Source organism: Grus americana, chromosome 1, assembly GCF_028858705.1.
Source record: "Grus americana isolate bGruAme1 chromosome 1, bGruAme1.mat, whole genome shotgun sequence".
Taxonomy (NCBI): Eukaryota; Metazoa; Chordata; class Aves; order Gruiformes; family Gruidae; genus Grus; species Grus americana.
This window is the reverse complement of record NC_072852.1, coordinates 202,303,197-202,320,262: the sequence shown is the minus strand read 5'-3', so window position 1 is coordinate 202,320,262 and position 17,066 is coordinate 202,303,197. Positions and strand designations below refer to the sequence as shown.

Sequence of the window (17,066 nt, the reverse complement as noted above, 5' to 3'; positions counted from 1 at the left end):
TGGGATCTCAGAAATGCATCACTTCCCACCTTCCTCTTGAGGGTTGATCCTTTTTTCTGTAACAAAGCTTCAAACCCAGACAAAAATCAGGTCTTTCTTCTGGATAATAATCACTTGGGCTCTTCCAAATTCTGCCAGGTGGGAGAAATCCCATTACATCCTAATCCACTTTTGCTTATACTATTTTCCCCTTTCTTTTTGTTGACCTAATGAAATAGGTCACATGCTAGGAAGAAACCAGAGTCCTTTAATTAACTGAATATCCTTAGATTATTTGTGCCTTGTTTTCCATTCTTCTCCATTCAAAACTAATGTCTTTGCCTCTCTTCTCCTCCCTTTTTAAAATATTGAAGCAAAAACAAACCCCAAATACAACATATACCAAAAGATGGAGATTGTTTTGTTTAAAAAAAAAAAAAAAAGTTCAGGTTATTCAATATGAAGTCTCTGAAGATGATTACTTACATTGAATCACTTTTGCCCTGGTTTAAATTCAAGGAAGATATTTGAACAGAAGAAGCTGTTGCAAGTTCCTCTGATGGATTGGCATTTTTTCCAAAATATGTCTCATAAGAAAGGAAGCTGAAATACCATTAAACATTTAGTTTATGGATTCATTTATGACAGGAAATACATTCTTCCTTAGGGAACTAAACTATTCTGAAACAGTTGAACAATGTTGTTGAACTTGTCAGCTTCAAACAGAAGGTCAAGTATAATCCTCCAGCATCCACCCCCCATCTGAACTGTTCACTCAAATATAGCACAGTGTAATGACTCACTGTTTAGCACAGAATAATTACAACAGTTACGTGATAGAGTTTTTAACTGATGCTTAAAACTGCAGACTTTTGCTTTTCTTCTCAGAAGCATGCCTGTTGGAGGGAATGGGGGAAGAAAAGTAGAGAATTCCAATTAACAAATGCACTTTCTTAATCTTGCAGAGGAGATGCTGGCAGCTGCTTCTAAAACTCTCTTTTCTGTGGATGCCAAAGAATGGGGCCACATCTGCAGAAAGGTTAACTTATCTACAGCATTACCCAGTGGGGCTGAGAATGACACTGTTCTCTGTGAGACAACCCATGGGCGGCTCTTCTGGGACTCTCCGCAAGGCTCTGCTTGCAGTCCAGGGTCAGAAAAGACAAGGACTACTGAGGCATTCTTCCTTGCAACATGAAAAAGCTTTGTGTCAGGGTGGCTCTTTCCTGCAGTGAGCATCATCCTCCCAGCAAAATTATGTTAAAGGGACAAGATATTAGCCCTTGACTTTTTAAAGCAGGCAGGCCAAAAAGCAGGTGCAGACAGCTCGGTCACTGAAAGGAGAGGCAGATGCTGTAGCAATGGAGCACAGGGCAGCAGCTGCCTGACAGCATCTCAGCAGCTGGAAACACAGACGCTCAGGTAGCGACCACCTCTACAGCTGCAAAGGGCAAGGCCATTTCCCCCTCTACGTCCCACTCAGAGGCTGCTGGGATCACCTGTGCCTATTAAGTCAGTGAGGTGGCAATTCAAGCCTAGCAGCATTTTCTGTTCATGCTTATGCAGTCGGACTGCATAAAAGCCAATAAAGGACAATTTTTATGCAAAATCTGTGCTTGTTTCTCAGTGTATTACTGCTTATCTTCTGTGAGTCCTTGTAGGTTTGTGTATTATCTCATATCACTACTTGTATTTAGTTTTTGTGTAAAGTTTTCCATATCTTCTCTGTCTGAGGAGATAAGAAAAATAGTCTTGTAGTCGACAGTGGAAACCTGACTTTTAATTTTTATATGATGAGGACACACACTGAGGGAAGAAGAGAGCAGATATTTAGGACTTAGGAGAAATAAAAATTCAGCACTCAGCTACCCTGGGTTCCCTAGCCAAATTCTTTAAATATTCATGGATAATTTTAATTTATATGAGGTTTTGTCTTTTTTATATAAATACACAGCATCACTATACACATGGAATTCTCACTTTCTAAGGATTTTTGTTCATTGTTCCCTTTGTAAAGATGTAACATTGTCAACCTCCTGAGATTCCTGTGTACACCGCAGATTTATTTATCTACCTGGTGGGTTGTGTTGCTGCTGTTTTGTTATTATTGCTTTCTTTTTGTCTGAATAAAGAGTCAATGACAATAATGACAATAGAAAAATTCAGCTTCAGCACAGAAGTTCTCCATTGACTGTAACAGTCAAAACCAGAATGTGAAGTACTGGCAGTTGCACAAAGTGCCCCAACTCAAGCTCTGGGGCAAAACAGTATCATAGGACATCCTCCATCTTAGGTAAACAATGCAGGGGTTTTTTCCATAAAGGACACATTTCAATGTTTTATTCTGTTTAAAGTTTTTTGGTGTTTTATTTGTTTTGTTCTGTTTAGTTGGGGTTTTTTCCATGTGATTGTCCTACTCACTAATCTATTTACTATTCTGGAGTAAGTTTTTCTCTGATCAGAAATTTACAAAAATCTGATAAATTTGCCTTGACAAAAATGTGGCAAGACATTTCTATGGAAGTTCTGGGGTTTGATCATTCAGTGTTCTCAGCCAAAAAGTGTTTTCCATGGAAAATTCCCGACCAGCTCTACTGCTAGCCAGGCATCTGGAGTATTACTTGGAGGCGTTTGTCTCTGGAACGACTGCTGAACCGTGAGAATCAGACGAGTGAGAGATGTCACACTGTGACCTTAAATCTAACCCCACAATCCAGCTGCAAATCCTGTGGCCACAAATTCCATGTGGGAATCTAAATCTTGAAACCCTCGCTGGTTTTCCCTCTGCATGTACTTAAATCACCTGGAGAAGGAAATGAAAGTATCTGCTCACTGTGAGGCATTAGGACAAAGTTACAAGCTCGGTGCAGGCATCATAGTAAGGTTTTGTCTGCCTTAAGAAACAGGACATATGACTGAATTACAATGGAATTTATGTACTCAGTTAAATCTAAATACTGTGAGTTACTCACAAAGAGTTGTGAACATGTAGTAGTCACTGAGAACTAATAAACAATGGAAAAGTCCACAAGGTGCCCTGGGTACCTACCCTGGTTTCTACAAGTATGCTTTATCTTCGCCATGGAGACAAGTACAGACAGAAAAGCACTTGAGCTTCTTACTTGCAGGATAATAATGTCAGAGAAAGCATGGCATAAGAGGAGAACGGCCAGGTCCAAAGACAAAACCTCTTCACAGTGATTCTCATTATACTAATTAGCTCTCTGCTCATCTTTCAGGTCTTTTCCTCCCAGCAGTCAGAAACAGAGTATCTTCATAACCTAATCAATTAACTCAAGTTGGATTTACACTGGGTTGTTGATCCTGATCACAGAACAGAATCATAGAATGGTTTGGGTTGGAAGGGACCTCAAAGATCATCGAGTTCCAACCACCCTGCCATGGGCAGGGACACCCTCCACTAGACCACGTTGCCCAAAGCCCCATCCAACCTGGCCTTGAACATTTCCAGGGAGGGGGCCTCCACAACCTCTCTGGGCAACCTGTTCCAGTGCATCACCACTCTAACAGTCAAGAATTTCTTTCTAACATCTAATCTAAATCTACCCTCCTTCAGTTTAAACCCATTACCCCTTGTCCTGTCACTCCATGCCCTTGTAAACAGTCCCTCACCAGCTTTCCTGTAGGCCCCTTCAGGTACTGGAAGGCTGCTCTAAGATCTCCCTGGAGCCTTCTTTTCTCCAGGCTGAACAATCCCAACTCTCTCAGCCTGTCCTCATAGGAGAGGTGCTCCAGCCCTCTGATCAGCTTTGTGGCCTCCTCTGGACTTGCTCCAACAGCTCCATGTCTTTCTTGTACTGGGGCCCCCAGAGCTGGATGCAGTACTCCAGGTGGGGTCTTACAAGAGTGGAGTAGCGGGATAGAATCACCTCCCTCGACCTGCTGGTCACACTTCTTTTGATGCAGCCCAGGACACGGTTGGCTTTCTGGTCTGCAGGTGCACACGTTGAGCTTTTCATCAACCAACATCCCCAAGTCCTTCTCCTCAGGGCTGCTTTCAATCCATTCCCCACCCAGCCTGTAGTTGTGATGCCTCTGATGTCATGCCTCTGTGCTCTATGATTGCATGGTCAGCAGGCTGACCCTTACCCTGTGCAGGATCAAGCCCCAGTAGCTTTGAAAACCTACATTTATCATCTACTGCAGACCTTACCTAAGAACCTGGTGGAAACAAGAAAAGCACGTCACCTGCAAGAAAACAAACTCTTTGGGAAAATTCCTTCTTCAGCAGACTTAACATCAATCTAATTTTCAGACTGGCCTCTTCCACAAAGCTGCTGTTTTGTACCCACTACTCATATTAAACCCCCCCTAACCCTTGTTATTGCAACACATATGCAGTAACACTGTCAGACGGTGTAATATGTAACTGGATATGACAAAGCCACTTCAAAAGAACAGAAGTTGCAAATAATGCGTGTGGGTTTGGTTTTTTTAAAGCAGTTGATAATTATTAAAATCAGACAGAAGGAAGCACTTGAGTGAAAAGGACTGGAGGGCTGAGAACTGGGCCAAGCTGAGGCATCATACCTCTCCTCAAGTCCAGGGAACCATCACCAGGGCTGACTGTGGCTCACCATCTCCACGCTCTCAAGAAAAAGTACCAAGCTTCCCCCTGAGACGTGCAGCTCTGAATGCTCCCCAAACGAGTTGTGCTGCCCTAAGGTAAGCCTGTGAAACTAAGAACTCTTGTACTGACTCGTTGGTCATTTTTAGTAAAAAAAATCTCTTAATGCAAGTGTTTGTTTTGTAGAACTGTTTCTGATTTTTTTCTTTTAACACAAGGAAATTTCTAATACGAAGTTATCCAGCCTGAAATAGGATATACCCTCCAGAGTCTGATGTAGGCATTAGGTACAAGGTGAAGTTGCTAGGAGACCACAGATGGAGCAAGGAGCATTGCTGTAACGCAGCAGCTTTTCACACAGGGCTGATGAGAACGCCTGCATCAGCAGTCAGCCTTTGACAATTTAAAACAAAACCGACAGCCTTTTACTGCTTACGTAAAGATGCACATTTGGTGAGGATCAGTAAATTGTTATAAAACTAGCATGCTACAATCTAAATTAAAAGCAAGGCAAGAAACACTGAAAAGGATTACACAAACAACATTCGCTAAACTGCTCTCCCTCATTGTGTGTTTGGGAATGGCCGCTTCATTTAGAAACCAAAAAAATCCATATATTCAAGTAAATGTTGGCACTTTCACTCTACTTGTGTTCTGGGCTCAAGTGCCGTATTACCATAATGCAAAGGGGAATATTTAATGAATCAGCAGAAGATGGTACGCACACTAGAATTCATTGCCAATTTCCATGTTATTATATTACTTTCACTGTGGACATGAGGCAGAGCTCTTTTATCTCTTCTGTACCCTTACTCATGGGGGAGAATTCATGCTTATTAAAATTTACCACTTGGCAAGCAGAGATTAGAGCTTTATCAAACTCAGGCTTTCATTGTTCCAGTCATCATGACCACAGGTATTTAAACAGATTACACAAACTAAAAGTAATGCAGCTGCGCAGTGGTAAAGTCACGCAGCTTAGACATGCTACAGAAATGGTTCTACTTGTAAAACATTATTTGTCACCTACATTGTATATATGGGAAGTTGAAGTATAGAAAGTCTACATAACATCTAAAATTCAAATGGAAAGGTTGTGACTGAACAAAGATTTGAACCTGTGTTTCAGTCCAGCTCCTTCCAGTGGGATTGTCCACCCTTCTGAGAGCTCATTGACCTGATATTTCATTATAAAGTAGACACTGAAAGCACGTCAGATGAATGGAGGCTAAAATAGCTTTACTCTCCCCATTTAAAGAGGGAGCTACAGTAACAAGTTTTAGATGTAGCTGTTCACATTGTCAATGTTTAAAATTAGAGGAAGTTAATCCCATCCTCCACATGAGGGAATCTGGACAGGCTGAATCGATGGTCCAAGGCCAACTGTATGAGGTTCAACAAGGCTCAGTGCCGGGTCCTGCCCTTCGGTCACAACAACCCCAGGCAATGCTACAGGCTTGGGGAAGAGTGGCTGGAAAGCTGCCTGGCGGAAAAGGACCTGGGGGTGTTGGTCGACAGCTGGCTGAACATGAGCCAGCAGTGTGCCCAGGTGGCCAAGAAGTCAACAACATCCTCCTGGCTTGTATCAGAACTGGTGTGGACAGCAGGACCAGGGAAGTGATTGTCCCTTTGTACTCAGCACTGGTGAGGCCGCACCTCAAGTACTGTGTTCAGTTTTGGGCCCCTCACTACAAGAAGGACATTGAGGTGCTGGAGCATGTCCAAAGAAGGGCAACGAAGCTGGTGAAGGGTCTGGAGCACAAGTCTTACAAGGAGCGGCTGAGGGAACTGGGGTTGTTTAGCCTGGAGGAAAGGAGGCTGAGGGGAGACCTTATCGCTCTCTACAACTGCCTGAAAGGAGGTTGTAGCGAGGTGGGTGTTGGTCTCTCCTCCCAAGTCACAAGCAGTAGGATAAGAGGAAATGGCCTCAAGTTGTGCCAGGGGAGGTTTAGATTGGATATTAGGAAAAATTTCTTCACCAAAAGGGTTGTCAGTCATTGGACCAGGCTGCCCAGAGAAGTGGTTGAGTCACCATCCCTGGAGGTATTTAAAAGTCATGTAGATGTGGTGCTTGGGACATGGTTTAGTGGTGGACTTGGCAGTGCTAGCTTAATGGTTGGACTTGATGATATTAAAGGTCTTTTCCAACCTAAACAATTCTATGATTCTAAACGGGCCCTTTGCCATGCTGTTCTTTCTCTAGCTGATAGATGAAGAGGCGCTCTCAGGTTGATACTGCTAATACCAGACTACTTTGAGTGCAGCTTATACATACAATAAGAAAATAGGTTCAGCAATGCACATCTGAAAGTTAGAAGCTGCAAATGCATCAAGTGCTCTATCTTGATAATAAACAACTGATCCGAAGAACAGACTATGCGCCTTGCAAATACAAAGTCCCATCTATCCCACCTGAGAATAAATTAACCGAATTGAAGCCGATATAAGCTAGAAATTTTTCTGCGCACTACCCTATTTAGATTATTGCATGAACTAGTCATTAGCATGAGCAAAAAGGGAAGATGAGGGTATGTATTTGCTTCAGTTTGTGATTACAGCATTTCCCGGCCTAATTCTCATGTTATTGTAACATAATCATTTGAAAGACACATGACATTTTTCTGCTGCAGAGGAACATATTTTAAAACATGTTTTGAATTACTGTGGTAGGGCCCAATCTTTATGTTCTAGACAGAAACACCTGTACATAACAAATCTACACAAGTGTAGTTAACTTCAGCAGCTTCATGTAAATTGTTTACTTTTCCTCTGTGTGTTCCCAGTTCTGTATCTCTTCACAGCCCTATGAGGACCACCATCATACACTATAAAAATGAGCAGATAATCTTAGAGAATAACCTCTTGGGAAATGTCATTAGTCAAAACTAGGTATGTTCTGCCGGAGTAACCCTTTTAAAAATAAACTGAAAAGGAAGCCTTTCTGTTTATTTGGAATACACACTGCACATTAATTAATTAGGCAAGATTTGAAGCATGATAAAAAGAAGTGATGCCGCTGATAATATCCTATGGGTTTTAACACATCAAATGAGATCTGCATTGCGACCTTTATCTCTAAAGGTCAATGCTCTGGAGAATTCTTCTTACAGCATTATCTCTAGCTATTAAAATTAATGTACTTCCACTTTATCTAAAAAAATGTAGTAAAATATGAAGCATATCCTAAATTCAAGTAACACTCACTTAAATGTAGGAGGCAATTTTAAATCAATATTTTCAAACTACACTCATAGAGCACTAGGTACAATTAGTCATACCAACCTAAATCAAACGAGTGCTTCTGGACTAAAAAGTGTTTTGCTGAATGGATATAAACGTATATCCAATTCTACATGCAGTGTCTGAGCCAAAAGTCCTTCTTTTGTACTAAGGCCTTAGCTCACACTAAAATAATGGGATTTTGCCTCAAATAGAATTGGATTAAAAAATATAATACAGGATCCTGAAGCCTTCTCCATCACTCACAGGAGAATGATCAGTCCATTTTCTGTTACAAATATTTCTTTTGAAAAGAGCAGATTGCATTACAACACTGATGATAGGATTTGTGGAAGCTGCTATAATACATCTCTCTGTCTCTTTCTGCAAAACAACATTTCTTCATTACCCTGCAAATCACAGGCTATTCATGCAGGTGTAGGGAGTGCAGGCTCAGGGTCTCCATTCTGCTCATGCATTTCTGCTGCCTTTGGCTCTGCTGGAAGTGTCAAATGCCTGAGTATGTGTCAACTGCACACCACGGTGCTCTCATCAGCATGCTATGAGCTCTGACTCAGGGGGCAGGAGCATCATCTGGATATAAACCAGACCTGCTTCATACACCTTGTCACCATCCTGAGGTCCATCACTGTTCACTGGCCACACGAGCATTGCTCTCAGGGGCACATGAAGTGTACATGGCTGTACAAACAAAGTATTTTTGTGATCACTACAATGAATGTTTTCAAATGATAATTGTGTACCTAGATAACAAACTTCATTTCATTGTCTACTAATGCACTTTATAGGTGAAAACCTCATTGTAAGTTCCACTTATGTGACATGCTATTTTTTCATTCATTCATGTAACTTTTTCTTCCTAGGTACCTGGAGTCTATGTTTGAGACTCTGTTAATGTCATTCAATAAGATATCCACTGCTATTACAGTGATGAACATTTCAAGCAGCACAAAAAGTAAACATTTGCATTCTGGTGAATTCAGTCCTGAGATGACAACAAAATATATCCATCAAAGTAATTTAGAAAATATATACATTCCACAAACCATAATCATAAAGTCAACCATATCTAATTGAGTAATCGTCAAATAAAAAGCACTACATTTCATAACTGCAGTTAGGCTTCCCTAGAGCTGCAATCTCTGCAACCAGGAAAACCCAAACAGATTCATAATGACTCTGTCTGTAAAAATGACACCCCCTAAGTAATTAGTCCCTTAAATGTGCATTGTATCAGTCACACCCCACAAACCTGGGGAATAACTTCTGAATTCGTGGTTTCCAGTGATGACCTCAGAGAGCTTAAACAAGAGATATGCTTCTGGAAAAGAAATGCCCTGCAAACACCAAGGAGACTTTAGCATGTTTGCTTCTTACTAGAAAACAATCAGAACAGAGTAACGGTGCTCTAATTGTTAGCCTACTAACAGAAATTGAACTTCAAATGACTGTGCTGTCATGTATTATATGAAGTGGCTGAGAATAATTTCTTGCTATTTAATCAAGGCTTGTCAGCCAGTTTTGGGGCAGGAGAAAACAGAACACTGTTGTTTACTCCTGAGATCAGAAGGTCCCTTATTTTTAGGAATTATGTTTTGAAAAACTGTCTTGGACTCAGTGAAGTAATTGCTTACTTATTTCAAAATAGCTACTATACTACTCTGAAGAATAAAGTCAGAATTTAGTCACAGCAACTCATGAAAGCTGTCAAAGATTTCAAAAGTTAAGCATGAGGAAACTGCCCTCTGATTTCAACTTCTTTTCAAATATCCAAATATTGATGTAGGTTTTTCGATACAAGAAAACAAAAGCTGTGTCAGCATTCTATATTCAACACACTTGGCAAGGATTCAGGAAATGTGACTTGTGCTTGGTAATGTGAATCATGTATAACAGTTTAGGTCAAAATATAGTCAAATATTGTACTTCTTATGCCATCCGTATCAACAGGACCAGCTCAAAGTAACATCATAGTACTATTTAATTCACTGTTTAGAAGTCAGGCTACTTATACATGTCTTGTAGTCTGCATTGTGTACTTTGTATCTAATGTTAATGAATATTTAAATATTTTAATGGTCAGGCTTAACTGTAAAATGCATCATGCAGTAAGTCCCCTATTAATGGTTCTGAGTTGAGTCCATAATAAGTGTTACACATACTTAGGGATTCCTTAAACGTCAGGTAAGTTATAGAACCATAGAATCCTGAGTTGGAACGGACCCATGAGGATCATCAAGTCCAGCTGCTGACTCCACACAAGGCAACCTAAAAGTTAAACCATATATCTAAGAGCATTGTCCGAACACTTCAACAGCGATAGGCTTTGGGCCACGACCACTTTCCTGGAGAGCTTGTTCCAGTGCTTGACCACTTTTTCCTAATACCCAATCTGAACTACCCCTGATGCAGCTTTAAGACATTATTACGCACATGGAGCATTTGTTAACAAGAATCTGCGGCATGATGGGCACTTTCATGTCTTTTTAAGTGAAAAACTGGAGCTAACAAAAATAAGGATCATTCTAGCCAATTCAACATTGGCTGGAAGGCAAAGTCTTGCCAACTCAATTTAGAAATAATGTGTATGTTTTTGACTGTGATGATCATTGACATAACCAGCAAAAAAACTATGCGTTCTTTGGTATTTGTGAGAGGATTCATCTGACAGAGTGTAGAAGCTTACAGCATAGACATTCACATTTAGGCTAAATCCATAGACTTCCCTTATAGACAACTGAGAAAATACACATTTTTAGGGCATGATTCATCTCGTCCTAGAGTAGACACCTAAACTAGGACAAATGTAAGTAGGCTTCTTCAAAAGTTATTTTTTTCAATAGATTTACAGGGTAGACATCCATGTGAGAGGAACCCTAACCACAATATGTTTAAAATCAAATCAAGATGCCTATATGAAAGAAGCTTTTTTAAACATGATTTACCAGGTTACGTACAAAGGTAACAACATCCTACAGCTTTTGTCACCCAGGAGGTAAGATTACTTCTCCTCACCCGAGGAGAAGGACTTGGGGATGTTGGTTGATGAGAAAATCGATGCACTTGCAGCCCAGAAAGACAACTGTATCCTGGGCTCCATCAAAAGAAGTGTGACCAGCAGGTCGAGGGAGGTGATCCTGCCCCTCTACTCCGCTCTCGTGAGACCCCACCTGGAGTACTGCGTCCAGCTCTGGGGGCCCCAGTACAGGAGACACATGGAGCTGTTGGAGAGAGTCCAGAGGAGGGCCACGAAGCTGATCAGAGGGCTGGAGCACCTCTCTTATGATGGCAGGCTGAGAGAGTTGGGATTGTTCAGCCTGGAGAAGAGAAGGCTCCGGGGAGATCTAATTGTGGCTTACCAGTACCTGAAGGGGCCTACAGGAAAGATGGTGAGGGACTGTTTATCAGGGAGTGTAGTGACAGGACCAGGGGTAATGGGTTTAAGCTGAAGGAGGGACAATTTAGATTAGACATTAGAAAGAAATTCTTGACTGTGAGGGTGGTGAGGTACTGGAACAGGTTTCCCAGAGAGGCTGTGGATGCCCCATCCCTGGAAGTGTTCAAGGCCAGGTTGGATGGGGCTTTGGGCAACGTGGTCTAGTGGAGGGTGTCCCTGCCCATGGCAGGGGGGTTGGAACTCCATGATCTTTGAGGTCCCTTCCAACCCTAACCATTCTATGATTCTATGATTAGTTGATGTCACCATCCCTCTTGTCCTGAAATCTATTACACCTAAAACTGAAGACAGGACAACTAACACCCATGGAGGAGCTTCTCAATACCTCTACTTTCATTTTAAGTAAGATGAACTGACTTTTTTTTTTTTTCTAAATGCTAAAGGAGGTTTATTAGCTCTTTTTAAAAATATTTGCTTATTCCTAGCATTTTATTCTATGCAAGCATTTTTCCTCTGTACTGTATTTATAGTCTTTCTTTTACAGTTTTTCTTATGCAGCCACTGAAATCATGAGGAATTTTCTGAACAATAATGACAGTGGTAATGAAAACAGTCACAAACTGTGACTCTGAGTAAAACTTACACCTTCAAGATTTCCCTGTAATTGCAACAATCACTCAAAAGAAAGTGAAAAAAATGGAAGACAGCTCTCCCAGCACATGACATTGTAGCTAGAATGTATTAATCAGCTGTAGTCATTGGAAAAATAGAGAAATCATCAAACAATCTAGAAAATCTATTTTAATAGCACTAAATTAATACCTGTTTGAAACAGTCTTATATGAAAACTGAAAAGTCTATGTCTTCTGATATCTTTAGACAACAGTTGTCTTGTAATGCTTATTCGGTGTTCAACAAATGTCCACATGAAGCTTTAAAAAAAACTTCTTCAAGATCCATAGTCCAAGATACTGTTTTCAGAGAATTATTTTTTTGAATACGTGGACATTTTTCAATAATCAAATATTTAATTTTTGTTTACATTTTAAAAAATTCTTCAGCAGAACTGATATCTAAAAATAAAAATATTTCATCCAGAACTCAATATAGTTTTATTTTAACATTGTGTTGCTATATTTCACGGAATTTCTAGCTTGGTTGCCTTGCATCCACACTCTCCTTTCTGGGCAAAACAATTAATTTGGATTAAATCTCTCGATTCACTGTACACAAAGAGTTCAAGGAATATATTTCAAGATAAGACATAACTAGTAGGTAGAGAGGAGTTGGAACTCAGAAGTATACAATTTTATTGCTCAAGGATTATCAGAACAACATCCCTGAATAAGTTTTTTTAAAAATTTACCTCCTTTCTGTCAAGTTTTAAACCTTCAAAACAGGTCTTTAAATTTTGGGGGGGAAAAAAAAAAAGCTAATTTCGGATGTAACCCTCATTTTTTAACAGACATGAGGAACTGCATTTTACAAAGAGCATTTCAACCATGATGTAAATCATCCGATGGGAAGCCTGTCCGGCCTTCTCATCCAGCTACATGTGGCTTTTGTTACAGGCTTTAGACAGTGTTGAATAATTGTTCTACATAATCCCCCCATTTTCTTTGAAAACAAAAGGTTTGTGTTATGGGAACAACAATTTAACCAGAAACAGGAGTGAGTACACATAATGAAAACCATGTGTAATCTGACCCTTGGAAAAGAAAGGCATATACGTATCTCCATGGTTTTTCTTCCCTGCTGAATCTCCATCTTCTACCTAAATGTCACCAATTCCAAATACCAGCAGCTACAAGGTTGGTATAAAATCCAGAGAAGCAGAACAGCTGTGGAACTTTAAAATGGTACACGTGGTTTTCCACCTCCTTCTACCTCCTGTACCAATCGAGGAGAAGGAACTGGAGTTGTGTGGGAAGGAAGCACATTAATACTGAGAAAGAGCAGGAAGTCTACACCTTCTTCTATACAGGTCAACAACTATTTAGAAGAGGCATGTGGCCCCTTAGAGTTGCAAAACTCTATGAGTGTCCCTACACTAGTGCTGAATTTCAGATCAGGAACCTACTTCTGAAGCAAATTGCCCAACTGCCGTTGCATACTGTGTTTTGGCTTGTAGAACAGGACAGTCCTGGATCATGTGTACTATTGTCTTCTCACACTAAACTGAATTGCAAGAAGGGCTACAGGCATGCATCTAATGCCCTCCAGCCACAAATAGGCATTCAACGCATAAGTCAAGGTGACAGCTAGTCTGTGTGGTCTACTGTGCTTACTAAAGTAAGTCATAGTTTACGTGATTGTTGATGGGCACTGGTGAAATATATGTCCACAAAAAAGCCTGTGATATATTGATGCAATTTTAAATTCTCCTAACAATAAACAGATTTCTACTGACAGACCGTGATGGAATTAATCAGGTCCACAAACCACTGTTTATCTGAGAAAAAAGAGCAAATGGGTTACCTTAATAGGGCTCCCATCTGGAGTGAGAACCTCTTCTGAAAGCTCCATCATCTTCAGTGCCATCAGGGCAATGGCTTTAGCATGACTAAGGCTTTTCTTATGGAGCCCTGCCGCAACGCAGTATGCATCACCTATTGTTTCCACCTGCAGCAATCAGACAAATCAAATATTAAAGTATGATAATGAGAAAAGATCCCTACCATTAGTTATCTGCAATCAAATAGCATTGCTTAAAAACATGTGAGCAAAACATCCATAAAATAAGCAATTAGACAACGGAGCATAATTACCTGAGTTTGCAAACAGGTGCAGTCAAAACCTGACATGTGACTGCATAGTGGTTCATCACCATTATAACCAAAGAAGATCTTTACATCTAGAATAGTGTATGCCATCAGCTGAGATATGACAACATTTTTCCATAGCAGTAATGCAGAAAACTCTATTTTCCTAAATAAGAAATTGCTTGCAGCTTTGACACTATCCTGGCTGAGTTTGCTGTTGGGTAAGAATAGTGCTACTTGATTAGAATTCATAATTATTATTTACTCTGCTAGAAATGTATATCAGGAAGAGAATTAGAAAAAGCAAAACATCACCATAAAAATCAGTGAAGGGTCTATAACTTCTCATTAGCAGGTAGCTCTTCCTGATATAGGGAGAATTTACAAATAGATGCTACTGCTACAGATTTTTGACTGCACCTGTCTCTGTTATTTTCAAATAAGAATTGTTGCCTCTCTCTACTATGCAGGCTACCTGACTGTGAATTCCCTACCTTCAGGCATCAAGTTCAGCAGACTGATCCCTCTGGTCTCTTTAGAGAGGCCTTACCTCTCCCTTATCCTTGATTTTCTCTAAAGAAAGTTGTCCCTCAGGAGAAAGCAGGAGCAAAAGAAATTACAGAAGCCCTCTGGCTCTGGATAAAGGCAGCCTCAGAAACACTGAAGCCCTCGGGTTCTGCAGCTTTATTGACAGCATTGTGTTTTGCAGTCTGCTTGCCCACACATCTGTAACACGCTCTGCACACAGTCCGTTACCACATGCCCATGCAGACTCAGCCCTCAAGGATTAGTTTGGTTTTTGCTACATAACTAATCTGGCTTTCACCCTGCCCACAACACTACAGGAATGCCAGAAAAGACTTCAGCAAAGACTAGGGTGAGAAGAAAGCATGTCCTGAGCAAGGAGTTATTCAGGGAATAAATCCACCTGATTCTTCTCTCTGCAGGGATCCTACTAGTATTAGTAGATCTAGACCTTAGATTAATTTCCAGTCCTGATAAACAGAATTGGAAATAGTATCTCAAAAAGTATGCATTACATGTAAATGTACCCAGAGCATGAATCTAGAACAGCAGTATGAGCAAATGCTTCCCACTACCAAACCTACAGAAGCTGTTAGAAGACCATTGCCAAGTTTGGCAGCGTAGCCTTTCCTCCTGATTGTGCGGGAGGAGATATAAGAAGCTGAGGGTTTCTCTTGAGGTGAGAGCTGAGACAGCTGTTAGAGCTCTCTCGTCACTTTTGGAAGCTCCTGATAGTACTTTTATATAGAGAAAAACATGTAGGAGCAATCAATACTGCTGTCTGTCTGCTTTTTTACCCAAGCCATATCTCAGGATCTCTGGCCACAAGAAGCAGAGACTGCCAACTCCCTGCAATTTAGGAGGTCGTCTTTCCAAAGACAAATGGATGGGCAAGTATATTGCAATGGCTGGTGAAAAATGTAGAAACTAGGGAAGAAAACACAGGAGCGTCATGAGAAAAAGTATCAGAAGTTAAAAAGACACTCTGGATGGATAAGAAATAGATGGTAAAACATTCTCTAAATCAGAAGGAAGAATAAGCAGATATTGAAATAACTGCACATTGTAATCCTTAAAAATTGTAGATGTACATGATCAGTTTGAATAGAAATGAAGAGGTTAGTACAAAAAGAGCTGAGTCTATGACTTCAAATACAAAAATGAAGTACAAATTCTGTTCTTTGTTGAATGATTTAATTTCAGAATTACTTTTCCACTAAAGTTAGTTGCATTACACCACTGTAAGCAAGTATAGATATGGGACCATATACTGTTCCTGCAACATTCAGACAAACCTAGATATTTTGTTAGCACCTTCCCCTTTGGAAATTTCCATAGCTGTGTAAACTAATTTAACAGCTAGACTGCACTCATTGAATGGGTAGCATCATCAGAGTTGTGTTGCACAATATCTATGTACTACCAGAAAAATGGGACTGAAGCTGCCTTGTATAAATCTTACTCTGAAAATAAAAATAATTAAAATAATACCATTGTAGGATACTGTTTAAAGTGCTTGTCCCTATGAAGTTCCTCTGACAGTAACACTTGAGAACCAGGGGAATGATTAGGACTGCTGAGACTTACCTGGTAGTTGAAACTGGATGTGGTGACTACTGATAAGGTTCTTTAATGATTTAACATTCTGTGATCCTGTTTTCAGTCAGTCACTACTAAGATTTTCCCCAACTAAGCATTTAAGCTGAAATTTCCATGCTGACTGTCTCCATCAAACTTTAACCTTGGTTCAGTCCTCCTTTAAAATGAGATTTGACAAATTTTCTAATAATCTCTGGGTTATTTCCCCAAGTCCTTTTTTAAAAAAGCTCCAGGAATTCTCATAATTCAAGTTGTTCATGGCACTTTCATTTAGTTGCCTCATATGGAGTCACAGAATCATAGAATGGTTTGGGTTGGAAGGGACCTCAAAGATCATTGAGTTGCAACCCCCTGCCACGGGCAGGGACACCCTCCACTAGACCATGTTGCCCAAAGCCCCATCCAACCTGGCCTTGAACACTTCCAGGGACAAGGCCTCCACAACCTCTATGGACAACCTGTTCCAGTGTGTCATCACCTTCACTGTAAAAAATTTCTTCTTTATATCCAGTCTGAATCTACTATCTTTCAGTTTATAAGTGTTGCCCCTTGTCCTGTAACTACAGCCCTTGGTAAAATGTCTCTCTCCATCTTTCTTATAAGCCCCCTTTATATATTGAAAGGCCACAATAATGTATTCCTGGAGCCTTCTCTTCTCCAGGCTGAACAACCCCAATTCTCTTAGTCTGTCTTCATAGAGAGGTGCTCCAGCCCTCTGATCAGCTTCGTGGCCCTCCTCTGGACTCACTCCAACAACTCCATGTCTTTCCTGTACTGGGGCCCCCAGAGCTGGATGCAGTACTCCAGGTGGGGTCTCATGAGAGCAGAGTAGAGGGGGAGAATCACTTCCCTCGACCTGATGGTCACACCTCTTTTGATGCAGCCCAGGATATAGTTGGCTTTCTGGGCTGCAAGCGCACACTGCTGGCTCATGTCTAATTTTTCCTCCACCAGTACCCCCAGGTCCTTCTCTGCA

At 40.7% G+C, this 17,066-nt stretch overlaps 1 protein-coding gene across 1 annotated transcript in view; it reads right to left on the bottom strand.

Annotated features, from left to right (window-relative positions):
• The window catches only part of GUCY1A2 (guanylate cyclase 1 soluble subunit alpha 2), a 180,433-nt gene that overhangs the window by 55,461 nt on the left and 107,906 nt on the right, over positions 1 to 17,066 (bottom strand). Inside the window, exon 6 of the mRNA XM_054820216.1 lies at positions 13,683 to 13,826. Within this exon, the coding sequence (XP_054676191.1) occupies positions 13,683 to 13,826 (144 nt within the window). The remainder of the gene's footprint in view (positions 1 to 13,682; positions 13,827 to 17,066) is intronic.